The sequence below is a fragment of the Astatotilapia calliptera genome, chromosome 15 (assembly GCF_964374335.1).
Source record: "Astatotilapia calliptera chromosome 15, fAstCal68.1, whole genome shotgun sequence".
In the NCBI taxonomy this organism is placed as follows: domain Eukaryota; kingdom Metazoa; phylum Chordata; class Actinopteri; order Cichliformes; family Cichlidae; genus Astatotilapia; species Astatotilapia calliptera.
The window spans coordinates 14,975,065-15,001,626 of record NC_137436.1 but is presented as its reverse complement, the minus strand read 5'-3'; the positions used below and the strand labels follow the sequence as shown (position 1 = coordinate 15,001,626).

Sequence of the window (26,562 nt, the reverse complement as noted above, 5' to 3'; positions counted from 1 at the left end):
CTGGAACCTAATGCACCACTTAAGTCTGGCCACAAGATGGTGGCAGCTCCACGACCTTATAATGGATTTTCATAGAAAGTCCGTAATTACTGTATCTGTGTTTGCTTTTTATTTCGAGTCAATGTCCTAAATCAAAGAAATTAGACGTGATAATACGTCTGAGGCATGCGTATTCTGAATGTGTCTGGGTTTTATTTTCTTTTAAAGTGACTCTGATTGGCTTTAAAGTGGGTAAAGTACTATTTCATCGCCACATTAGAGGAAAATAAGTCAGAATAAGGGGGAGTTTCTGCTTTCTGCTCTGCTTTTATTAGTCTTGGATCCTCCTCCTCCCTTAGATCTAACACATGTAGCCACTTTGCAAAAACTTGAAGACGTCAGAAAGGCGGGCATTTCCCCTCTATATATTCCTCAGAGCTGCATCCCATCCTGCTACTCAGTTCAACCTGGAAAGCACTGGCAGGCGTCCTTTTTTTGTTTTTGTTTTTTTGCGCTTAGCAGCATGGAAGTGACCAAAGGAGAGGACGGGTCGGCGGAACAGGCAGCGTCTTTATTTGGGACACGAGAGGTGGAGAGTCAGAGGAGCATGAATGAGAATAAAAGGAGTACCCGCCGTAAAATCATTATTGGGGTATGTTCAGTTGCACTTTGGCAGCATGGAGGGCAACTTTGAGCGATTGACTTCGCTGTGTGAAAGTCACACATTATAGTTAATGTATTTGTCTGAGCTCCTGCCACTCATATTACTGCATGGTCTTAAATGTGACTTTTAAATTGGGAAGCCCTTAAAGTGTCAGGGACACTATTATTATAGATGATATTATTGATTAATAAGTAGCTGCTGTCTTTTGTCCTCTAGAAGAAATACTGGGGGGGAAAAATCATCTGTCCCTGTTTGAAATGAAGAGATGTCCATCTTTTTTCTTTTGTCTCATAATTGCAAACTGGATTCTGGGGTTTAAAAAACATTTGAAGGCGTCATTTTGGGCCCTGTTGAGTAGTCCTTTTTTTTTTTTTTAATGTATAATTTTTGTCAAACATTAGACAGTTAACCCAACTGGCACTGTGTGATGTTTAACTAGGGGAAGAGAACCATCGTCAGGGATCAAAAACCACATCCTCGGGTCAGCATTTCTGCACTGTTTACTCACACTGTCATTAATTCACAGCTGCCACACAGACGAGACTGTCAGTGTTGCCAGCGTGAACGTGGAAACTAAATGTTTTCACTCCACTGCAAACAGACACAGGCCAGCAGGCTCTCTGCAGGTGGACAAGACCTGCAGTTGTTAGTGTGAAGCAGGGCTGGGTGGAGCTCTGACCCCACAACGTTGACTCTGATCCAAAGTGTCGTTTCAGCAAAATACTGGGTGTATTCAGGCAGCTGGAAATTGAGTCGTCCTGCCAGCGCTTTGTTTTGATGTAGTTTTAGTGGTTCTAGATGTTACCGTGCAGAGGCACAGGTAGTAGCTGAAGTTGTTTATAACTATAATTATTTATAACGTTGACTAATTGGGCAATTAGTTTCTCACATAATTGAGCAATATTTGTTTTACTCTAATGCAAGACTGTTCAACAAACAGACAGGCACAGTGCTGTGATAGTCAGCACTGATGAAGATGTGTGTTGGGTTGATTGGCAGTTCCTGAGATAAACTAGCTATCTGTGCAAAGTGTAACATACCTCTAACTTTTATGAAATGTGTGGTAGGCTCCAGCACCCCGCCCAAGAACCTGAATTAAACAGTGAAAGAAGGTGGATGTGGACGTTTGTCACGGCTTGGCCTGTTCTTCTTGTGCTACCATCAAGAACAGACTCATTTAAACCGGCCCATCTTGACCCTGGACTCTCTTACAAAACACATTGTTAATTTTAAGATTCTGACTTGATCAATAATCTTCAGTGTCCAGTAACATCCCCACATCTGGGCCAGTAGATCAAAACTTTGGTAGCGCTTTAAGGTGTAATCTGTAATAATGTAGCATTGGTAAATATGTATATTGAATTATTAGTCTAAATCTGAAAAATAATAACTTAAAGGTTTAAAAATATGTCGACCAAAAGACAGGCTGTGCGAACTTTGACGCAATACTTGGCTATCTCCATCACTGGCAGGAATGGACATTTTAATCTGCTGGGTCTGTTCTTTGTTTTCCCCAGAACAGTATTTTTATCACAGAAGGAACGTCTCAGAAAACAACAGCAGCTTTTATTGTTCACAGCTCCTCGGGGCATTGAAACTAACCACACTTAGTCTTTGTGGAGGCTAAATCTGGAGTGTGTTTCAGTCTTTACAGAAAAAAATATAATTGAAGCAATTGTAAAGAAAAATACCGTTATGTTTTATGGACTTGTTTTATATTGCTGCGGTCATAGTCATATCAGAAAAACATGTTTCTTGCTGTAATATAGTGAAATAAATTGTGATTTTTTTTAAGTTGGAAGTGGAAAGTTAAACATGTCTGGAATGTTCGTGATCTCCTTCATCACTGAGGCATAAACTGCATGTCAAAGAAGTCATTTGAGAATGTGCGCATCCTTTCAGCTATTCACTTGCGACCTTCAGCTCGACACCACAATAACCAGATGCTGTCTGCTTTGTACCAATTAGACACACACAAGGTCTCATTTTTAAGGTCCACGACAATTCGGACAATAGCATGACTTTGTAGTTTCGCCTCTGTACACTACCACAGTGGATTTTAAATTAAACCAATCAAGATGTGTTTTAAGTGCAGATTGTAAGCTTTAGTTCAATGGGTTTACCAGAAAATGGTGCAGTAACTACTTTGCAATACATCCCTAATGTCTTAAAACCCCAAAATAACTCAAAAATAAGTAAAAGCTCAATCTTGAGTACCCATTAACACTTTATGACAATGAATAATAAAGTGAATGTCTACCACTCCTTCACCAGATAGATCTGTTCAAACTCCACCCACCTTAAACTGTTTTTTCTATGGTAGTTCCTCTTTTGCCCTGCTGCCTGAGAAGCTAGATTGCTTCAGTTGTGCAGTTGTGCACCTGATTAACACAGAAAAGTAGCAGAGTTGTTGTTTTTTTTTTTTTTGGATCAAGGATCCAGGCTTATGCGAGAGCAGCTTGTCATATCTACCATATCTTTCAGCTTTGTGCATGTCATAAGGCCACACATGATGGCAGTTTGATGTGTAGCCCTTAGCTTTTGTGTCTAAGTCCACCCCTGAACTAGAATGACACTTCCCTAGAAAGAGTTTTTGTGTCTTTGGATAGCCTTTTTTTGATGTCCACTTCGAAGATGACTTTCATCTGTAGTTTAATTTCAGAACCTTTACATCATTCTCTTGTAGACAATGGAAAATGAGTGGTGGTCATGGTGGGGGGTCTGAATAAATATTAAAGCGTGTTTCAGGCAGCCCAGTAGGTTTCCACCAGACAGTCTGTTTACTTTCACAACCCACAGAGACCCCGTCTTTAAGCATTTCTGTGAAGCCCATCCAAGTTTACAGTTTTTTTCACCTATAGCTGGGGAAAATAAGTGCACGTACCCAGACACCAAATACAGCAGTGCGTTTTCATACCTGTATAGGAATTCCAGCTCTTGTGAATCACACTAAGTAGATTACTCCTGCTGTACTGCTGTAGCTTTCTAGCTTGGGAGGATCGGACTAGTTTTGGCTTGAGGATTTGTTTGTTTAAACTGTAAATCCTCTGTAAAATCTTTCCTCCAGGAAGAATTTATGTTTTTCCACTTTAAGCCTGTTTTTTTGAACTTTTTAGTTTAGCTTTTTCCCCCTTTCAGTTAAAAGTAATAGACTACAGAAACAGTGTGAAAAGATTAAAAACGTATCAGTTCTGAGAGGAAATTAGACTCTTTGTGCCAGCAAAAAGTGACACCAGAGAACAAGAGACTTGCTTTAAACTATGACTTGTGTTGTGCTAAGGAAATATTTGCAGCTGCGTTCCCAGCAGAGAGGTGATAAGATGGTCATAGGAATAAAAGGAGATGAGCCATAACGCACTTACATATTATACTCTTTAAAAACTGTGATTGCAAGGCACAATTTTACCAGAATAATAAATATTAAAATCTGGCGACACATTTAAAATGAAGATTTGTAATGCCATAATGAGTAACTGGCCTGGTTTGGGGCATTGCAGACGGTTCAAAATCAGCATCCGTGATAACCCTGGTAAACACTGTCATTTCTAAGTAAAGTAATCTTTGAAACACCCATCTAATTACAAACCACTCGCCCCCAGGGAGCTGCTGTCCTGGGGCAGAAAGGTTGTGATTTTTAAAAAAACAAACAAAAACAATTCTGGATCACTACTTCCAACTGCAGAGAGCTGAGACTAATATATAGACAGATGGAGATGGTGTGGAAATTGTTAAAATCAACAGTTGAGCCTGTGAGGATACAGATGGAAGTCTCGGTGGACGGTAGAAGGATAACTGAATAAAGCAACGTATCTAAACCTCTTCAGCTGCAGTAATGGAGTAGGGCTTTGAGCTAAAAGCTAATGTAAGCATAATTAGAAGTATACAGAAAACAATAGCATGGTGATCGAGTAGTGTTTGCCACCCTAGTGTAATTCAACAGGTCCCAAATGCCAATTCTTAACAGTAAAAAAGTAACAAAGTTGCATAAGACATGTACATTTTTATTTTAACTTGGAGACGTCAAACTCTGTATGTTTTTTCTTTTTTTCTTTTCTTTTTTTTACATGATTGTAGTTTAGTAACAATGCACACAGAGTTGTAATCCGATCAGGGGTTTTCCCCCTGTTGGACGAGGATCTGGGGAAAAATAGCATGCTGTCTCTGGTGCGTAAAGTGTAAATAAACGATTCAATAAAATAATTTTTTCCAGACACAGTTTTTAAACGGAATTGAAGACAGTGAAGTACAGAGAAACACTGAGCCCGTTTGTTCTTGACCGTCTCGTAGCTTGGCTGTTTTTGTGATTCTCAGTCTGCATCTGCAGCTGCATCACATTTTTTGAAAAGAAAACTTGGAAATTTAAGAGGATCATGCGAGTCAGCTGGGTTCCTCTGCGAACTGTGGATACAACAAATTTATTCATGATCGGTCCATTAATATTATTTTAAGAGCCTGTAATGTCAGCCTCGTGTTAGTGATGCTAAGAGGCAAAATAACAGCATGATTTAGTCATTAGGTGAAGAGGATCTCATCTAATACTTGCTGTACAACAGCCAACACTGCTCTCTCTAGAGCTGAAGCTTTGAGTGTGGACGTGATTTAGTTTTGTTAATTTGTGTCTTCTCTTGAGAGGGACGAGATTTTGTAGTGCTTGAACCTTTTTCTTTTCTCAAAGTTCAAATAGTTCAAAATAAACAATGTGAAATTAGTGGCTGCTATCTCTAACAGCTTTAACAAACATCTTGCCATTTTATCTTCTGGGTTATAGGTTCTGCTGCTGTGTTTACTGGTGGTTATCCTGGCTGTGGTGATTTTTCTGAGAAAGGAGAAAGGATCAGGTAAGATTGACTGTTTTAATTAACCAGCATTAAATTAATGTACATTTCACCTCCTCATTTTCATAATTCTTGCCCAATGGCTGTTGGAAAAGTCCCCAATCCCCCTCCCCCATCCCTCTTCCCCCTTCATGATTTGTGCTTCATTTATAGCATATTTTTCATTCAGCTTGGATTACATTTAAATTTTAAAGAAACTGTTTTGCCTCTGGTATAATGTTGGCCTGGTCACCTTGGATTGCGCCAAGTGAGCCTGGGACTGGCTATATTCCATAGTACTAATAGAATTTATTTATTTAACACCCCTGTTTCTCATCAAACAGCTTTATGCATGTTCTTGTGGTTTAATAAACAAGTTAAGTGTATCTTCTTCCTCAAAACAGCAAAAACAGTTTTAAGAAAAGCTACATTTCTTCACTGCCACGTTTGATTGCTTGCAGTCCCTCTTCCTTTGGTTGGTGCATATCCAGACATATTGCTGCTGCAGCTGTCAATAAGTGGTACAAGATGAAAATATTAGCGGGACTTCGTGTCACTGCAACACACATGTGCATCCTTCTGCGCAGGAAACAAAACAACAATCCGCATAAGTCTGTTACTGCAGGATATCTTTGAATTTTACTTTAGTAGATATAAAGTCTGTGAAGTGCTGGTGTTGGAAATGTGAAGAATGTCAATACAGACCTCAGCGCCCTGTATTCACGAGGATTTCAATTGCTTTTCCTAATGAATTCTCAGAGTTGACCTTCGAAATGCAGCTGTCAAAGTGCTGACCTGCTTTTTCTTTCACTCACATGTAAATCTGTGTAGTACCACATTAATACATTTTCTGTCTGAGCTTTGTCTAAGTCATGGTTTTCACTCCTCATGGACAGTGAATAGAGTGCTTTGGCTACAAGAGCGTGAGACAGATTATCTCAGGTTACATTTCTGGCATTTATTCAGCGAGAACTCATTTGGTGCGGTTGTCACTTGGTAAAATAACAATCAAGGCTCCACACTCTTGTGTATAGCACCTAACATCCCGCTGCAGATCCTCCAGAAACTTGAGACTTGAAGTATTTAGAGGAGCAGTAGAGAAGGATAAAGTTACCAACCAGGCAGCAAAAGAGAGACAGAGAGGTGAAAGTTAACCCCCAAGACGCCGCATAGGTTGAGCGTATGTTTTTGTCAGGGTGGTGCAGGCTAGTTTTTTCTGTCCATGGTTGCAAAACAAGTCGTAAATACCCTCTTAAGTGACAGAGGAATGTTTTCTGCAGCTATAGATTCGCCCCAGTTAGACGTGGGCAGCAGTGTCAGTACGCTCTTTGTTGAAAACCACCATGCCAAAACGCTCCTCCAATTTAGGGGGCAGCGGCGATGACTGTGGGCAGCAGTCCCCAGCCTGGGTGGGGTCCTCTCTCTCCTGTGGCATTTCCCTTTAACTTGCACTCTATTTTCTCCTCAGTTAACATAAAACCTTTCGATTACTTGTCGATTACTCACCATAGAAAGCCGTCTCCTGAGACAGAGCATCCCCGTGTTAAGTCCAAACCACATAGCTGGCCCCGACGCAGCGAGGAGAGGATTTTTCACCCATGTGCTAAGGCTCCCTCTGTCGTATGCCCTGTCAGTACAGCAGGAAACTTGATGGATGCATAAGGAAGGCAGATGTTTAAAAGGTTAAAGAGGTGACCCAAAATATCCTGCTTGGTGATGCCTTGCCTGTGGGAAAGTCCTTGAGTAAGGAAGGTTTCTTATCAACCTGTGCAGACCGTTACAACATTTGAGGGCGTATTCTCAGTTCGCATTTGATTACAACAACTAGAATAAATGTTATGATTGTTTTACTGTCTATTGTCTTTCCCAAACTAAGTGCTGCTTTTGTTTTCTAACAGCTCCAGGAAGCAGCACTTATATTTGGTTTTTTCTGTTATACATGTCTCTACATAACACAGGAAGGAAGTGCTGTTCTTGCAGCTCTCTCTTAGATAATCATATATTACTGATGCATAAACAACAGTATTGTATTAGCCTCTCTCACAGCAGAAAGAGCAAGTGACGGCTTTTTTCCTTTGTGTTTTTTGTTGTTTTGGGAGGACCAACCTTCCTCTTCACGGAGCTGCTAAGACACCGTGCCTGGGATTACCGTAATAACCCTAATATCACTGAAAAGCGCAGAGTCGCTGTTTTCAGGAACCGTTGCAATTATTTCAATCAAGCAAATGGTTCAGGAGTTACGGGAGTTGCAGATATTGAAAAGAGGGTTACAAAACACCTGTCTGATGCCAGCGACAGGTTAGGCTTGAGAGAGTTAAAAGAACAGCAACAAATGGAACATGTAAAAATATGTAAAACCCAAATCCACCCATCAAAAGAATAACCTAATAGTTGTGTGTCTTTGATACAGACCCTCTCATTAGTAAATGCATCAAGTAGGCACAATAAGAGCTCTAATGAAAATGAGGCTCATTTCTTCTGGGGTGTCATAATAACCATGAATTGAGGATAACGAGACGGGATAAACGCCGTCACCAGTCTGTCACAAGGCTAACACAGAGAGGAAAACAGTCTTACATTCCCATCCTACAGCCCATTTAAAATCAAATTAACATGCATGACTTCGATCAGTTGGTGGAAACCCATGCAGGCTCCTGCAGAACACTTAAACAGCCAACAGCAAGATTCAAACCTGGAGTCTTTTTCCTGACTGGTGTCATTATCCAACACGACAGACATGAAGTGAAACTGTGATATCATGAAAGCCCTGTTATGTAAGGAAACAGCTGAGGGCTAAAAAGGTTGCACTGAATGCAGTCTGTACTGTTGTGTTCACAGGTTATGTAGTTCCCCAGGTTACAATGTGTTATGTTTCACTTCTTTGTTTCCAAGATTGTTTCTATGGTGATCTCATCTTCTCCGAGGCAAAATGAAAGCGTAGCATGTGTTCTGTCTCGAAATGCTTCCGGTCTTCTTGTAAATGTGGATGAAAAAGTAATGTCACTTTGCACTTACACATCCTCTTCACTGGTAGTCAAATTATTCAACAGTGCCATTTAAAGGGTGAACTTGACAGATTGCTTTAGTTGCTGTCCACCAAATGGGATCATATTATATCCTCAAAGCTTGTCAGGTGATGTCCTTTTGTGGTTTAACATAGATTCCGTTATTTATATGAAAGGTTTTAAAATCTGTAAGAGTTTAAACTGAGGATCTAAGTGGTTGTCAAAACAGTTCTAGTAACTTACCTTCCAAGGTCACTGTGTCATGTTAATATATATTATTTATTGACATTTGCTTTAACCCAAAAAGTGTGCTGAAATTAAATAGAAAACCTCAATTTTCCTTAGTAACAGTTCTTTTCTCACAGGAGGGGAAGTCTGGATGGAAGGGCCCTTTCAGGAAGTCAGTCAGCCACAGTGTCCTTCTGGGTAATATAATACTTTTGTTTGGCTTCAGCAATGTGAAAACAGATTTACTTTTCATAAAATTGAATGCACAAATTCCACCTGGACTCCTTTGGATTACATCAGCTCTGGTCCTCCTCTGTCTGAATCCTAAGTTGTAACATATCACAGATCTGAAAGTGGAACTATTTAATCATATCACCCACATTTTCCCTGAGAAGAAACCATTGTTCACTGTTAGCAAACATTATCAACATACAAAGCAGGCTAGAGTTTCCTTTCTGTCACCCTCTGGTTGCTTACCCAGCTAACGTCCATATTTTTTATCTTGTAAATAGCTGAATCACGGCTTGTTTTCTCCTAGTGGTGTTGCTTTATTGGGGAAAAAGTAACTGTCTCTATGGAAACTGGGGTAATGGCCGAGTAATCAGGCATGTGTTGATGAGTTGTGTCTGTGTGTTTCTGTCTTGGCGAGGGAGTAACCTCAGACAGACGCGTCAGACTGTGGAAAAATGGTCCTGCGGCTCCAGATGAAGCTATTTTAGTTTGAAAAATACAATAAGACACACAAATGTCTATTTATATGAGTGTTGTTTTTTATTGTTTCTATGGATACACCACACTTTTACTTTCCTGACAGGTTGGCAAAATCTTTCTTATGATTATTTTGGTTACTAGCATATTGCTGCTAGTTTGAATGGGTGTGATGGGCTTGCTCTCGGAGCTATTGTAAAACTTTTAAAAGTGACATGCAAACCGGAAATGGAGAAAGTTTGCCTTCAGCATAAAAGTTCTACCATAGTGCTGCAGTTTCAAAAAGCACATATTTTACTTTGAAGTTGAACCTTCCCTATTTCCACTTAGCGTCACTTTTACACATTTTACAACTACACAGCTAATACCAGTAATAGACGACCAGTACACAAACTGGCCAGTGTTATGTTTTTCAGGGGAGTTTTCTGGCTTTATTGTGAAGCACTCTGTGATTTTTATCTGTGAAACATGCTTTATAAATCAGAGGCAGACAAATTTTAAACTATGTCCGCATGATGTCACATGAGAACCCTCAATAAACTGCTTTAATTGTATCTATTTTTATATGATTTTCTGAATTCTATTGATGATTTTATTCTACATTAACAATAAAAAATGAAAGACATTTTCATATTTGCAACTCTACAGAAAATCATAACCAACTCTTCCTTCTCCAGGTCTGTTTCACAACTTTTAGCTTGTTTTGGTTTAATGCCAGCGCTGCTACATAGTACAGCGCATTCAGCCACAGGTCTAATTCTTGCTCTCAGTGGCTTGACACCAAAGCAATGTTAAAGGGCAGACATTCTAAGAAAGGGACATGATGTTGAAAGACTTCTGAACTGAAAGGAAACCGATAGGAGGACAGAAGATGATTGAAATGTCACAGATGGAAAAGTAAAGTCAGTTAAATTTTCATTTGTCTTAAATTTGGTTCAGTTTTTACGTTTCAGTGAGCTATGATATGAAAGTTGATTTAAAAAATGCTTCGAAATGACTGACTGTAGCCATTTCAAGATGCTGTTGTGTGATTAGACTTGCTTATAGAAAAACTTGGCACTAGAAGGAGCGGAAAGATGACTCCAGATTATTAATGATAAACACAGGTCAGCGTCCCCTTAGAGAATGTATTTATCAGATGTTTTTCCTGTCCAGATTTTCAAAGCCTCCTCTCATCCTGGTGTCTTTGGACGGTTTCCGGGCAGCGTATCTGAAAGAACATGCGAGTCACATGCCTGTTATCAGCAAGTTACGTAAGTCAAAAACATCGCCTGTCTCACAGTTCTTTACGATTTACAGCTCAAGGTAACAATGTGACTTTGTTACATTGCAGGAAATAATGGAACTACAACACCATACCTGAGGCCTGTTTATCCCACAAAGACCTTTCCCAACCACTACACCATTGTGACTGTGAGTGTTTTTTGTTCATTGAGAAATACAAACAGGTTTGCTGGGCAACAGTGTTTGGTCAGTGATGATGAATAACTCATGTTGTGTAAGGATGTATTTGTAATTTGTAACTGTTCCAATGAACTTTAGAGCAGTTTTGTGTGCAGTTTGAATGTGATCTGACCAACCCAATTACCTGGGGCACTTACTACAAAGCACGTTCAACATACCCACATGACATTACTGGTTATTCATTTCCCAGGATTTCTTAATCTGCCAATAATCTAGCAGTGATTAAGAAACCCAGTATATGGTCATATAAGACATGGTTTTTGTAGCATATGACAAGTCTACTGGGAGCAGATGGCATATTTTACTAAGAGAAAACTACACAGCCAAAGCCAGCAGCATGTAAGTCAGCATGATAGGAAAAGCACCTAGTAGTTACAGTTAGGCTACGTTCACACTGCAGGCAAAAGCGCATCAAATCTGATTTTTTTTGACCCTATGCGACCCATATCCGATCATGGTATGACAGTGTGAACGGCACAAATCCGATATTTTCAAATCCGATCTGGGTCACTTTCGTATGTGGTACTGAATCCGATGTTTTAGAAAGCGACTGCTGTGAACGGTCATGTCGCATTAAATCCATCTTTTACGTCACTGACACAAGACAGACGCCAATTATCAGCGCCCGAGAAGACAACGCGAACGCTTCCTGGCCATCCAGTGTAGATGTCAGTGAAACTGTTGGGAAGACAACGTGAACATTTTATTTGTACTGTATAATCTGCAGATTCTGACAGAAATCTGCAACTATCCTTTGAAGCACCGCTCCTATCTAAAAGAGCAATAAGGATCATTATTAGGTTATTTACATTATTATGTAAATAACAAAATAACTTAAAGCAAAAATTGGGAAACGTAAAGCCCGAAGTCTTTATATTAAGGGCCATCAGTCAAACAATACTGTTTGGTCTAGATCTAAACGGAACACGTTGTTTGTGACGTCTTCTTTTGCGCATGCGGGCCGCTTTGAGCGTTCACACTAGAGCACGTTTGCTGTCGCATTTTATTTGTAGTGTGAACAAGCAGACAAAAAAATCGGATTTGATCCAAAAATCGGATCTGAGCATTACGACCTGCAGTGTGAACGTAGCCTTAGAGTCCTGAATAAAGGTGTGAATGTGCCTTTAGTATGCCTCGGTTTCAGTGGTCAGTGAACTGAAAGGGATTATTCTCTATATATGTAAAGTGGGCATGAAACACTTGATGTATAAAGGTTAATTTACACTACCCCTGCTCTCAAAAACTGAAAAGATGTAACACTGTATGTGTAGCTGGATTTAAGAAACCTGTGATGTTGGAAAATGTCTGGATGTGTTGGGAAAAGACAGACTAGTTTAATGCATAAAATACGGCTGATTGATCTGAAGGCTCTCCTCCACACAGTGCTCATTCATAAAATGCTTTACAAACCCAAACATTACAGCTAACAGCTGGATTTTCCCATTTGAGTCCAGCTAGCCAAACAACAAAGAGGCAGTGAAAGTGAAAAGTATAAATTTAGTTTTAACATAAAACTCTTTGTTGCAGTCAGAGGCAGCACAAAAGTGATCACTTGAAACAGATTTTTAGTTTTAGTCACCTTGCTTTCCATTGAGTTATCGGTTCTGTAACTAGTTAGCTAACATAAACTAATGTAAGTCTATTGACTACAAGAAACCAACCAATCCGGTGACGTTACGCTCTGTACTGAAAGATTATAAACATGTCTTAAAAATAGGATTTCTTAAATCTTGCTTCACAGACAGTTTTACATCTGTGTCAGTTTTTGAGATGATGATGTAAATTGATAATGATGTAAATTAGCCTTTATAAATGAAGTGTTTCATGTCCACTTTAAAGTTAGGAAAGAAAGCTATAAAAATAACTGGTTTAGTTAATAGACTTATTCCAGGATTATACTTGTTTGTGAACGCGGAAACCGTGACTTTGGTTGCTAGCAGATGTGACTGAGAATAAAGTAGCAAAACATAAATTTTTTTTGTTTGTTTGCTTGTTTGTTTTGGGGGGGGGGGGGTTGCCTGTCCCATTTGGATCTTTAGCCATCAGAATTATTATCTGAAGGCCAAGAAAGATGCCTAGCAGATTTACTTTACCAAGTGCATCATCATGGCCTTGCCATATTGGTCCATTTAATTGACCTTTATTATTATTATGTATCTATTTTATTTTATTTTCAATTGTTACAGACAGAACAGACATTTAGAGTAAGAGAAGCTCAAACTCTAAATCTGTTTGTAAAGAAGTGTAAACATCCTGCTTTTTCTAAAATGACACTTCCACAGGATGGTAGGAATGGTTGAGACCTAATGGCTTACATTCGTACGGAGAACAACTCCAGCAAGACGCTTATAACGTTGACTCCACCTTTATTGGTTGAAATCAGACACTGCAATTAAGATAAACTGCTGTGGTTACTTGTAATATTTGGGGTTGAAAGATGGTGAGAGAAGAGGTAATCACCTTTAAATCCCTGCAGCCACAGAATCAAAGCAGCTCATTGTGACTTGGTTTATCTTATCTCTATTCCTGCAGGGTCTTTATCCCGAGTCTCATGGGATTGTGGACAACAAGATGTACGATGTGAAACAAAATGCTTTCTTCAGCTTGAAAACGGATGAGAAATTGAACCCCCAGTGGTATCAAGGAGAACCAGTAAGTGAATCTGTTGTGTAGAAAGGTGGTAAATTAGTACAGCAAAGCTCAGGCTCATAGAGGCCAAAAGTAAAACCTGCTAATAACAAATCCTTTTAAGGAAATTTAGGTTCTGTTGAACATGGCCACAAAAATGTAGCTCTCGGGAATACTGTTTATTTCACACATCTGAGAATCCCAGTTAGACAGTGTTGTTCATAGTCCTGCAAAAGTCAGCGCACTAGTCATGTGTTAGAAATAGAAATACTGTGTTCATCACAATGTAATTTGCTTTCTATGAACGACACAAGTCAGTCAGCAAGTTTGATTGTTGAGAATCGGTTCTCCCTGTAAGGAGTTTCTTGATTATAATTATGGATTGAGCTCGTAATAAGTGACAGCTTGTGAGGGCTGCGTGTGGTGCTTGTTTAGATGCTTTGTGGTTTTCATTTAAATGAGAGGCCTCTTAAATCTCATTTCTCAAGTGTGTGACAAAGTGCTCTTCTTGAAATTACACAATGCAGCTGCCATATGGCTTTTCAGGAGGGAAGAAGAGATGGATGACCCCTGTCAAGCAATTTAGTCTGTAGGAATGAATTCTTTCATAATGACTTTTGAACCAATACAGCTAAGTGCATCAGCCAAATGTTTAGGAGACAGCTGCATAACTAATACATCTACCTGCAGATCTAATGGGTATTCATTTAGAATAAAATCCTACTCTTAGGTTGCCTTCTGACTTGACAGGGCTGTGAGGGATTACGCTTTTAGCTTGATGTACTAAACACTGGTGCCGCAATGTACTGAAAATTAATTATCCAATTTTCTACTGCAACTCACTCAGAATAGAGTCTAGATGGCACTCTTTTCTCCTCCTCGTTTCTATTAATTTCATACATTTTTTCATTTCTCTATCTCACCTAACTTCTCTCGTCAGGTCTGGCTCACGGCCATCTATCAGAAGCTGAAATCAGCAACTTTCTTCTGGCCAGGCTCTGATGTAGCCATCAATGGCACCCTCCCAAGTTTTTACAAGATGTATGACAAGTAAGAGCAATGCCATGCAAGCTTCTGATCCAATGCCAATGAAGTGTAAAATGTAGCTCAATGCAGTGCTGTATCAATGCTTTCATAAATTACATTTGTCCCACAGGTCTGTTACATTTGAGAAGAGAGTGTCAACACTGCTTGACTGGCTCAATTTACCTGAGGGAGAAAGGTTCATGTTCATCTTTATGATAACAAAGATGATGTTGTAAGTTCCCATAAGGAAACTCTCTATATCACTCGTAACTGTTGGCTTTCTGTCTTTAGACCTGACTTCTACACTTTATACCTGGATGAACCTGATTCAACAGGACATTACTATGGGCCAGAAAGTACGCAGGTGAGTTATTTGCCTGTATTAATAAGCCGGTTATTGATTACCTAAAAGAATAACTAGGTAAAAGAAGGGAACATCATTAGAGGAAAGCTCTGTATGGAAAATTTGTGTGCTGACAGTGTTCGTCAGCTGACTGAGCATGCCTTACAATCACAGGTTCACTCAGTTGTGTAATGTATGCCTGGGGTTTCAGTTAATATGCTCCTGCTAGTGTAAATTGGTCCTGGTGAGCGGCAAATTAAGCACAAAATGAAGAAGAAAAATGTGTTTAACTGCTTTAACTAGGATAAACACATTTTAGGATTAGGATTCAACTTTATGGTCATTACACATGTATAAATGCAGGATAAGAAAATACAGTTTGCATCTAAGTGCAAGAGTAGTAAGTGCAATAAGAGCAATTATATACAGATAAGCAGAGGGCTACTAAATGTATGGATATACTGATATATACAGATAAGGGTAGTATAAATGGTGGAATAGTTATGAACAGACTATGTACAGAGAGACCAAATATACAGATGAACTACAGACAAATGTACTGTTGTATACAGATATACAGATGATCTGTATAGCATACAGATGCTGTATATTGCTATACAGACGGGCAGATATACAGATGAACAAATATACAGATTTTACCACATTGTATCCATGCTCAGGATTAGGGCACCAACTGAAAACTGTTCCTCAACTGAGGGAACTCGACGCTGATGTGAACAATGGATTGTTTGGTAGGACATCTGCACTAAAGGGAGTTTGTCCATAACAAACTGTTTGAGCAGAAGGGTGTTAGTGAGTGTGCTGATTGCATTTGGTTTTGGTTTTTTTGGAACTGTATGTCTTGTCTTGTTCAACAGTTTAAAGAGAAGCTAAGTTGCTAGCTGACCAACCACCTGATTCTGGCATCTGTCCTGAATGACTCCTTGATGCCTTTTAAGTGTGGTGTTTTTGGAACGTAGGCCCTTGGGATAAAATCAGGATGCTGTGAAGTGATTATGAGTCTCTCAGCTGAATTAAAACCTTTTTAGCAGCTCTCTGGTGAGATGGAAGTGGTGGTTGGTGAAAGGGAGGTCTACTCAGCTCTGCTTACTGCGGCCTGCACAACGAAGGACCTGTAATGCTGTTTTTCTATTTTCATTTATTTATAGTTATTTTATTCCACTGAAAGTATTAAGTCCAACCTCTTCAAATAGTCAAGATCGTCTCTTATGGTAACAAATCTGTTAGTTCATTTTGCTGGGTAAATATTTATCTAAAGCACATTGTTGATAGGGCGTTTGAATGGCAAAAGCACAGTGATTCTCAGTGTTGTTGTTCCAGTCGTGGTAACATTTTAACTCTGTTAGAACTTCTGTTATTCATTTAGATCGTTCTGGCCTTGCAAAAGGTGGACAGGATTCTGGGCATGCTGATGGATGGCCTAAAAGCAAAAAACCTGCACAATTGTGTCAACATAATAGTCGCATCTGACCACGGTGAGATAAATATCAACTCTCCACAGCTGGGATACAGTTTACATGGGATGACTGAGACCGAAAATTACCAGTTTAAACTGAAATACACTTTAAAAGAAAAGAAGCATTGTCTTATGAAAGCTAGCAGGTGGCTTAATTTCTGATGGAAATACTGAAAACGACTGATTCACTGAAGTGTTAACTAAAATACAAATGGACATATTTTGAGCATTTTTGAGGAACTGAGCAGTATATTGCAAATGGAATTCAAAATAGCCAGGCTTTCTTTCCATTCGCTCACATAAAGGGGCATTCCACATGCTTCTTATTCCAGTTAGTGACGTCCTCAGCTGATGATGATAACATGGAGACCGAAATATAGCAGAAATGGAACACTGCTGCAATTTGACAAGCAATTAATCCTGCAAGAAATCATAAATCTTAGGATTTGAAACACAAAATAGTCAAACATTTTGATTCCAGTTAATTATTTTATCACTGAGAGCATCCTCGGTGTTCCTGTTCATTTCTAAGATGAATGAGGCACATTAGAGCTCTGAAACCTTAAACTGGATACCTTAAAACATTAAATGTTACTGTTACACACCCTAATAAGGAGACTTGGAAATTGTTTTAATTTGTTGGCAGTTCAAAGTGAAATTATTTTGAGTCTTGATGTCAGTTTGTCAGTTAGTGTACCTGCTGTCGGTAAGAATGGAGACCGCTGCCACTGAAGAACTGAATAAAGAAGTCATGTGCATGTTAACTAAGTAAAATGTTCTCAGTATTAGAGAAAGAGGTTTCTTTGGATGGCTGGAGACCAGATGTTTAGCCCTGTAATTACACACTCAAGATCAGTGTGTTGGAGTGGATGTGGCTCAGGGCGATGCCCAGATATCCTCATCTAAGACATTACTTCCAAGAGAAGAAGTACATTTTCTAAAATCCATGAACAGATTTTGTTCTTCATTAAAGGTTTAGCTTCATATCATTTACAAGAGAAGATGTTAATTTTAACTTTAGTATTTGGTAGTCCCTAGCTTGGCAAGGCAAGAAACAAGCAATTAGCTGGAGTGCTCATGTCACACCCAAAGACATTGCCAACACATGTTACACTGTCATTTTGAATGTCACGTCCTGCATGCAATGCAAACTTAAGCTCTGTGAATCCCTAGAAATGAATGGAAAGTACGCCACAAATCTTCCCCTTTTATTGAGGAAAGCTTTAAACTTTGTATTTCAGAGGAATTACAAACTTTTGTAGCTTTTATACAACATTAAACAGTTCTTAAACATTATAAGGTTTTGTTTAAGAACTTCTTCTGGTGCCTTTCTCTGTGTCATTTGTTGCCCTGCTGAAGACAACCTAGTGAAATGACTTCTTTTCAACAGGCATGGAGAGTGCTTCATGTGAAAGGGCATCATATGTGTCAGATTTCCAGAAAGACACCTCTGGTTTCACTGTAATCCAAGGCCCAGCTGCTCGCATCAGACCAAGTCGCCTCCCACAGGATTACTCTTCCTGTGAGTTCCTGTTTAAAAACACCAGAATTCCCCTGTTCCCAGATTTATATCATTACTCTGTGCCACTTTGTAGGAGATTAGCATGCCTTACTTGGTACTGTGTTTCTTTTTTCAGTTGACTATGAGGGCCTGGTGAAGAACTTGTCGGTATGCGAAATATTCCAGATCGGACTCTTGTATTCATAAGAAGAATGAAAGATTATCTGCTTGCTTGGAAAGTCAAACAGTCCCATTCTCTCTCTGTTGTGTGTTGATTCCCCTTGTCTGTGTCCATTTTGAAGTGCAGGACCGTTGACCAGCCAATGAGGCCGTACCTCAAAGAAAACCTTCCCAAAAGAATGCACTTCGCTAAAAACATCCGCATAGAGAGGGGTCACCTCTACATGAAGTCAGGCTGGCAAGCAGCACTGTAAGTAAACAATTAGTGATACTCTCTTTAATTTTTAATGTGTTAGTTCATCAGGTCGGGCTGCATGAAAACTTTTTATTAGTCCTATTAAAGGCTTAGTTTAGTGCTAAATTCTAACCTAATTAAATTAACATTTTTGTTTACAGGCATGTAATTTGTGCATTTTGGTTTAACAACTTAACTTAAACAACAAACTGTATGTAAAATTAAATCATAGAAATCTCATGGCCGTGTAAACCTCCTGTCGTAAAGCAACACGTCATGCTGACCTGCATCTAGATCATTCTGCTGTCGATGAGTCTGAGAATACAAGCATATATGTTAAGCTGTAACTACAACGTTCATGTCTCTACTAAACATCTCTGGACTACCTTTGTGTATATTCGCTTACATGCAGCCTCAATATGTAGGTGTGATGTTTTGACTCGTATTATTATTATTATATTGTTTTATAAAACAGAATGTTTTTTATTGTTTCCCTTTTTAGCTTAGCAGAGCTGTTTTTTAAGAAACAAGCTGACATATATTATATATCTTTATTTTTATTTTTTGCTGATGCTTCCTTGAATGTAATTTGTGCAATCATCCAAAAATGTTGGCAGACACAATATACAGTTACACCTAAAAGGGAAGTATGTTTATTTTGTTCTGTGTTTTTTCCCTCAGATAAATTTTATTTTCTCTCCTCAGTAAACGCAGCGATATCAAGTATTGCACTGGCGGATTCCACGGCTCTGATAACCTCTTCACCAACATGCAGGTCAGGGGAATTTAATTTAAAGGTGTGTGTGTGTGTGTGTGTGTGTGTGTGTGTGTGTGTGTGTGTGTGTGTGTGTGTGTGTGTGTGTGTGTGTGTGTGTGTGTGATACACGTTTTGTCTGTGATAGATCAGTGTTAACAGCACCAGTCAGATCATTTTGTACGATCACTTTGCCACAATACCCAGAAAGAGTTGTGTCAGAGATGTCCTTGTAACAGTGGGTTTTCCCATTTTAATCATCGCATAATACCTCACACATATCTTACAATGTTTTGACACACATGTTTGGATAATCAAGTCGTGCTATGAGTTTGCAATTGTAGAAAAAGAAACTATCTTGTTATATTCTGCTGTTTGCTCAAAAATATTAGATTTGTTCTGGATTTCTTTTTTAAGTAATGTTCGAGCTTTGGTGACTACATATACTGATCACAGCTAAGAATTAGTCCAACATGATCTTTATACTGTAGTTTGTTTATGGAAATAAAAAAATAGGATATATTATTTTAATCAGTGAGCTTTAAATCTGCATATAGACGGATTTTTGAACAGAAGGCAGGTTTAAAGCACTGTCATCTTTGAAGATGGACCATTCAGCTTGCTATGTGTGCTCGCTTCAAAGCTTGTACATCTGGAAAAGCACCATCAGTCCTGAAAGTTATATACAGGTTTTAGACCAACATCTGCTCTCATTCCCATGACATCTTTTTCAAGGAAGGGCTTCTATATTTCAGAAAGATGGTTTTGAATTACATACCACAGCTATTACAGAATAAAGCACGATGTAATGTCTTAATAGATGAGCTTTAAAAAAAACTCTCGGTGCTAAACTGATCTGCCTGTAGTCCAGAACTTCACCGGTTAAAAAAAACTTGGGCACATCGTGAGACAAATATACGACAAAGAAGAATCGCGACTGTTGAGCAGCTAGAATCCTATATCAGTCAAGAAATGGACAATGTTTTTCTCCCCAAAGTCCAACAGCTGGTGTCCTCAGTTTCCAGATGTTTATGAACTGTTGTTAAAAGAAGAGCAGATGCTACACAGCGGTAAACACGGCCCTGCCCTAGCATGTTTTCTCACAGATTTTGGAATTAGGCTTGTACTTGTAGTGAAACAAATCTAAAGGAAACATATGCATTAGGTATGTCTAGACCCGGACCTAAGTACCGTAATTACATTTTGTGTGGATTTCTCTCCACCTACACAATCAACTTTTGACTGAGTTTGTTTTAATTGAGAAAGGTGTTTCTGTCTGCCACCTTAATGTCAGTCTTTATGGTATTTTTGTCTATGCTTCCGGCCGTGGTTTACACTGGAATTTGACTCGGTATAATTAGCTTACAAGACTGCAGACCGATCTAAAAAAGGGTCGAGAAAAGTCAACTTTTGTGTAAGCGGTTGCCAGCCTGCCTGCACACAGCTAGGGAAAGTTGCAAACTGCCCTTGAAATAGATCACAGGCAAATATCTGTGAATCCATCCAAGGCTTTCCTAGAATTGAAGCCCTTCACTTCTGAGGTTACGTAAGGTCATTTTACTGTTTTAGTTCCTTTCAAATATTTATGCGTTATCTAATTAAAGTGTCAAACTGTAGATCATATAGTTCAATATACGCACTTGTTTATTTTACAGGTTGAAGAGAAATTAATGAAAGTCTTACCTGGTTTTTTGTTTGTTTGCTTGTCTCCATCAGGCAATCTTCATTGGCTACGGTCCAGCATTTAAACACAGCACAGTTGTGCCAACTTTTGAGAACATTGAATTATATAACCTCATGTGTGGTAAGTTATATTGTTCCTTCACACTGCTCACTGCACATTCTTCTCCTGTCCTGCAACGAAGCCTAATATTTTTTCTTTATCGTTTCTTTTTCGTTAGACATATTCGCTCATTGACTTTCATGCTGAGAGCTAAATGAGAACATCTATTTTACTCTTGTACCCTGAAGTTTTGTTAGCCCTTTGAGGTTGCCAGGCGAGCTGAGGAGACTACAAGAATTACCGATCAAAGCCGAGAACTAGTCCACCCCACAAACCTTCTAAATTGATGCCATAGTCTTAAACTGCAGGAGATATAATGTTTCAATCAGTGAGCTCTAAACATGCTCATAGGCTGACTTTCTGTCTGAGGTAAGCATGCTGCAGCTACGTATTTAGCAGATAAATGTGACACTAGCAGCAATGGCTTGAGCTCGGGGCATTTGCTGAACGTGTAACTATTTCTGCAGTGACATAATTAGTTTCCATCGCTTCATCATATGAATCATGTCCACAAGACACAGTCAAGTCAGCAAGTCTACAAGAAGTCATCTGATTTCATTTTTATTACTTTGCCTAACATAGTTTACTAACCCCATAATTCATCAAATTGCTAAAAACAGCTGCTTATTTTTAAAAGATAAGTTAACACACTTGAGAAGAGGAAGCAGGTATGCTTCGTCTGCACTGAGTTTTAGGTCTGTGTTTTACTTCCAAAATAAAGAAGTGTTAGAAAAAGGAAACCATATCTACCAGACTGAAGACAAGATAGAGTAACCCGGATATTTCAGTACTCTAAGTCAGAATCAAACTGAACACACAACCATACGGTGTATGCCGGCTACAGTAGTGGCTCTTTAGGTCAAAATAGAATAGGTGTGTGTTCATCTTCCATTAATTCAGGCAGTATCAATTTTAAAAAAGTAGAATTTAGGCAGATTTACTCTTTGCTGGTGTATTTTTTTAACATACATAATAAACTGACTATTAAGGCTCACTCTCTTTGAAACAAAGCAAATTTGTATAAGTCGCTGAACTCTTATAATTGTACTGTGTGATAACTTTGGTAAAGATTTGTTGTTCTTGAAACCATGACTCTTCTTTTAATTTCAAATACACTGACATGTTGTCTTATTTGATGTGTCCTATTCATTCTTTTAATTAATCATTTTCTTCTCTTATCAAACAGATCTTCTTGGCATTCGTCCTTCTCCAAACAACGGGACCCACGGTAGTCTGAACCACCTCCTGAAGCACCCCGTCCATAATCCAGTTCTCCCAGCACAGCTCTCCCACGACATCCTCTGTAACTCTAATGTGCTCTTCCCCTCTGACAACCTGCAGTGCACTTGTGAATCCCAAACCACAGAAATGGTATGTGCTAACCAGATTTATTTTTGGCCTCTGGATGCAAATGTCAAGAATGAAATATATTTACAACTAGAGTGAAATGTTGTTAATTTTTTAAAGCCATTTATGGGACCCACTGAATGTTTTCTAATAGGTTTAAAGACCCTAAGATTATTGTCAACCTACTAGATGGATGGGCACAAAATTTTCTTTGACTAGACAGCTATGGACCAGTGCCTGGCCAACATTTAAATTAGTCTAGAACTTATTTTTATATGAAATATTCTTTCTGTCAGTAAACTCCCATTAAACTATACAAAGATCTGCCAAACATCTATGTTTTTAAAGGATTTTATTGCTAATGCTAGCATTAGGTTTTAGCTTAAAGCAACATATATACCCACTGCATATTTGTCTGAGTGTCACAAATGTGTATTACACAGTTATACATGACAACTAAGCTCCACAAATGTGCACATTAGGTTGTGTCTCAAATGCAAGTTTATTTATGGGCACATTAATAAAATACAAGAGCTTTCTGTATATATAAAACTATTAGAGGCGTTCTCTTTTTACAGATCGTAGTTGCGTGCAGTTACATGCATATGCATTGGTTAGATTTGAGACTCTTCTCCGTTTTTTCAGCTGATGAGTGCTTTGTGGTGGTAGATAACTGGGACATGTGGGCCTTTTGCTAGAGTCATAATTTCAAAGAGTTTTGTAAATAAACAGAACAGCTCATCACTCCTACATCACAAGATCATGTAACACACATTCAGGCTTATTTTGGGACTAGTTTCTATCCACAGTGGCATTGCTGTGGACTTTTAGGTGGTTATATTTGGTGCTTCACTTAATCATTCTTTGTGTGCACAGCGAAAAATGAGAATTCTCCAGGAGAGAACACAGCAGAGCTCGGGGATCTGACTATAACTGCATTTGCATGTTCTGAAGCTAACATATGATGTTGTTTGGTGTGTTTAACCCCTATTCTTTCATCTTTGACTGTGCTAAATGAAGTCTTGTGTTTGGATTATATTGCTGTATAACACCTTTTAGAGCAATAGAATTGTTTTAAACCTGCTTGCAGAAAAATTGAAAAAAGCTGGATTGAAGGTCATCAGAGAAATAAAAAGTATCTAGCCCTCCTAATACTAGACTTTTCCAGCAATGGACAAACTATTTTCCAGTGTATTGATTGGTGTGTAGATGTTGGCTGGAAAACCCAGAGTTAGCCTTGAATTTACTTCACTAAGCCCCATATCATGATCAATAATACAGGCCTCTGGTGTACGCCGGATTTATGGTTTTTGATTCGTAGTTAGTGGCAGTGGTTACTACTTGGTCTCTTCTGATGAAGTTCATTAACACATAGTGAAGTGCATGGAGTAATAGAAGTACTACTATCCTACTCTCAAACTAGAGAAGCTGGGATATGTACAAAAAATGAGCTTTAAAAAATGCATTGACATCAGAGCTTTATATACTGAATACGTGGTTAAATTGTGTTAGCTATTTCTAACACAATCATGCTAACAAGATGAATTTCTTTTCAGGTGGAACAAATGAACGGAAATCTCTTGGCATTGAGCTCAAGTGAGAATCATTTCACTTTTCTTTGCACATGTGGTGGTTTTAGAGATGCTTCTGTCTGATACACATTACACATCTTCTCTTCAGGTGAGAAATCCAGCTTGCGTCGCCTCCACGAACCTTTTGGCATCCCTCGAGTCATCCAATCAGGTGCCACATTTTGTCTGCTGCACCACTTAAACTACCTCAGCGGATACAGCAAAGACCGGCTCATGCCCCTCTGGGTATCCTATACCATTCAGCCTCTGGTGAGTCCGCTGGCTGGAGCTTTTATCTCTAAACATAGCCTGTAGAGTTGAGTCGTTCCGGCTATATTTCTTCTGTGGTTATGGTTTGGCAGCAGATTGCACAGAGCTGTTTAGTATCTGAATTTCTTTTCTGAGCAGCTGTTACTCATCTTCTCTGCTCATGTTGGTTCAAGTCTCTCTTGTCTTTGTCACTATGTGGTTGAGCTCTAGTGTAAATTATGACCTCAAGCAGAGTGATGCATTCCCGGGAGACTTGAGACTATTACTGTACTGTCTGAATCATGGTGCAAGAGAGGAAGTAGCCATTGAAGCTCTATCTAAACAATAGAAGTAAAACAGAGAATCTTATTGTACCATCTGTATTTTTTCCCTCATACTGCAGATTGTTTGTGACTGAGCACTATTATCTTCATCACACTTGTAAACCCACACAGAACTTCAGTTTGCAGCTTGTCAAAGCTGAGCATTTCCATGAAAAGCTAGTTTTGAGCTAGTTTGCCTATTATAAAAAAAAAAGGACAATGTGACTAAGATATCATCCAAGATGTTTCCTGGACAGAGTCGTAATGTTTAGTATTTTATGACAAAGAGGAATAATAGTAAAAAAGTAAAGGGTAAAAAAAAATGGTTTTACATGCAATTAAATATTAATTTGCTGTTCATTTATTATAGATACTTACACAAGTTCACATCTGTGGCCCTGGCCTCTAGCTTAATGCAAGATCTCATTTAAAATTCCTTTCATCTGCCTCTTGGGGGAAAAAAAACCCTTTTTCCACAAGTATTTTGTATATGTTGTAACCCACGAGCTGTTCATACAGGCGCTGACACTATGTGTTACTTTAATCTCAGTAAAGAGTAAAACTATGGCTCCACTGTAAAATTTACCAGTGAAAAACTGCAGATTTCTTTTAACAATTTCCCGACACCATCGTCTGTCTAAAACATCTCCACAGTTTAGTTCTTTTTGGCACTTTGATTTGATTGACTTATTGCCCGTTTTATGTCTAATAATTCTTACATCTTAGATGGGCTGCCTTCTTAAGAAAATAGAAAATCTTTTCATTGTACTCGTGCTGATTTGTCTTTGGGGTGAGGCCAAACCGCTTTGGGGGATTGCCCAGATTTTTTGTATGCGGTTTAAAAACACAAAAGTGCATCTTTATGTAGACATGGTGTAAACGGTATGTGATTCAAAGCGGGGCAGCACGGTGGAGCAGTGGTTAGCGCTGTTGCCTTACAGCAAGAAGGTGCCGAGTTTGTGTGGAGTTTGCATGATCTCCCATGCTTGGTGGGTTCTCTCCGGGTGTTCCAGCTTCCTCGCACAGTCCAAAGACATGCAGATGTGAGTGCCAATGGTTTACTGTCTCTCTGGCAACCTGTCCAGAGTGAATCGTGTCATCACCTGCGACACTGAATTGAAAAGGTGGAAGAGGATGGATATTTTAAAGCTGCTCTTTTTTCTGGGAAATGGAAATACCCAAAAATGTCTTTCTTTCATTGTTTCTATTTAGCACTCTATTCTTTGAAATTATATAAATGTTTTGCATAGCTGGTTCCAAAATGATATAACCCTTGGTGCTACCAAGAATTTAAGAGGAAACAAATGTGTCTTTTTTTCCCCTCTGTGACAGAGGATGGAAGTGATTTATTGGTTTGGGGGTTTTTTTGGGAGCTGTGCGCACAGAATCAGAGCAATGCCCTTGCTGACCTATACACACATGGAGAGCAAAAACCAAGCCAAACCATTTTACACAACACTCGCGTTTTAGTCTGGACTCCCACTTATACTGTCAACACTGACTGATCCTCGCTCTCTCTACCTCTTACTCTCTCTCTCAGACCAGAGTGCAACCTCTGAGCCCAGAGTTGGAGGCGTGTGTCCGTGCTGACGTACGCATCCCAGCAAACAACAGCCAGCAGTGTCTGCGCTACAAAGACAACTCTGATCTTGCCTATGGCCTGCTGCATCCCCCCAGTGAGTGTTTGTGTTTGTGAACCTGCATGTGTGTGGTATTGAGGGAGACAGTTCATCCCTCTCAGCCTGTGTTGAAGTCAGGTCGAGATGTTTCAGAGCACATTTTCACGTACAGAGCAAACATATGCTTCACAGCTGCGTGAGAGAAAAGCATCCACTTCCTCTTGAGTGACACTCTGCGGATTGAATGTTTATTTATCTGTTTCTGTATATCTGTCTTTTGGATGTTCAGAGACAAGAATACACAAAGTTTGTGGTAGATTTTCCAGGGTTAACAGAAAAAGCTGGCCAACATGAAACCTTTGATCTGCCTCTGGTTCTGGTAGAAAGTGAGCACAGCGATAGCAGTGATAGCAGATTAATTAATCAATTAATTTCTCTTGAGTGAATTAATGTAGCAACTTTTTAATGTGAACAACTTTCACTTTTTCTGGAGGTAAGACGCAGTCATTAGCACTGTCGCCTCACCACAGTTCAGACCTCCTGGTCCTCCAGTTTTCCACTACAGTCTAAAGACCTGCTCATTAGGCTAATTGGTGGTTCTAAATTGGCTGTATGTTTGTCAGTGTGTGGTTGTCTCGCTTTCTGCATTAGCACTGTAACAGGC

The 26,562-nt window shown here is 39.2% G+C and overlaps 1 protein-coding gene and 1 long non-coding RNA gene across 4 annotated transcripts in view; one reads left to right on the top strand and one right to left on the bottom strand.

Moving 5' to 3' along the window:
* The first annotated feature begins 286 nt into the window (after positions 1–286).
* The window catches only part of enpp1 (ectonucleotide pyrophosphatase/phosphodiesterase 1), a 35,774-nt gene continuing 9,498 nt past the window's right edge, over positions 287–26,562 (top strand). Inside the window, exons 1-19 of one of the 3 annotated variants that reach the window (XM_026142792.2) lie at positions 287–631; positions 5,412–5,481; positions 8,828–8,888; positions 10,554–10,651; positions 10,732–10,811; positions 13,395–13,514; positions 14,431–14,540; positions 14,647–14,712; positions 14,808–14,880; positions 16,247–16,355; positions 17,727–17,858; positions 17,974–18,005; positions 18,140–18,267; positions 18,958–19,027; positions 20,723–20,810; positions 21,976–22,160; positions 23,693–23,732; positions 23,817–23,977; positions 25,820–25,955. In XM_026142792.2, the coding sequence (XP_025998577.2) occupies positions 503–631; positions 5,412–5,481; positions 8,828–8,888; positions 10,554–10,651; positions 10,732–10,811; positions 13,395–13,514; positions 14,431–14,540; positions 14,647–14,712; positions 14,808–14,880; positions 16,247–16,355; positions 17,727–17,858; positions 17,974–18,005; positions 18,140–18,267; positions 18,958–19,027; positions 20,723–20,810; positions 21,976–22,160; positions 23,693–23,732; positions 23,817–23,977; positions 25,820–25,955 (1,888 nt within the window). In that variant the 5' untranslated portion in view covers positions 287–502. Of the gene's footprint in view, positions 632–5,411; positions 5,482–8,827; positions 8,889–10,187; positions 10,301–10,553; positions 10,652–10,731; positions 10,812–13,394; positions 13,515–14,430; positions 14,541–14,646; positions 14,713–14,807; positions 14,881–16,246; positions 16,356–17,726; positions 17,859–17,973; positions 18,006–18,139; positions 18,268–18,957; positions 19,028–20,722; positions 20,811–21,975; positions 22,161–23,692; positions 23,733–23,816; positions 23,978–25,819; positions 25,956–26,562 lie in introns of those variants that run through there. The other 2 variants (XM_080290187.1, XM_080290188.1) reach the window with 2 other exon arrangements.
* Positions 5,803–7,106, bottom strand: LOC145420705 (uncharacterized). The gene is made up of 2 exons (XR_013902024.1): positions 6,964–7,106; positions 5,803–5,965 (listed from the first exon to the last, which is right to left on the bottom strand). It is a non-coding gene; the product is annotated as an uncharacterized LOC145420705 (long non-coding RNA).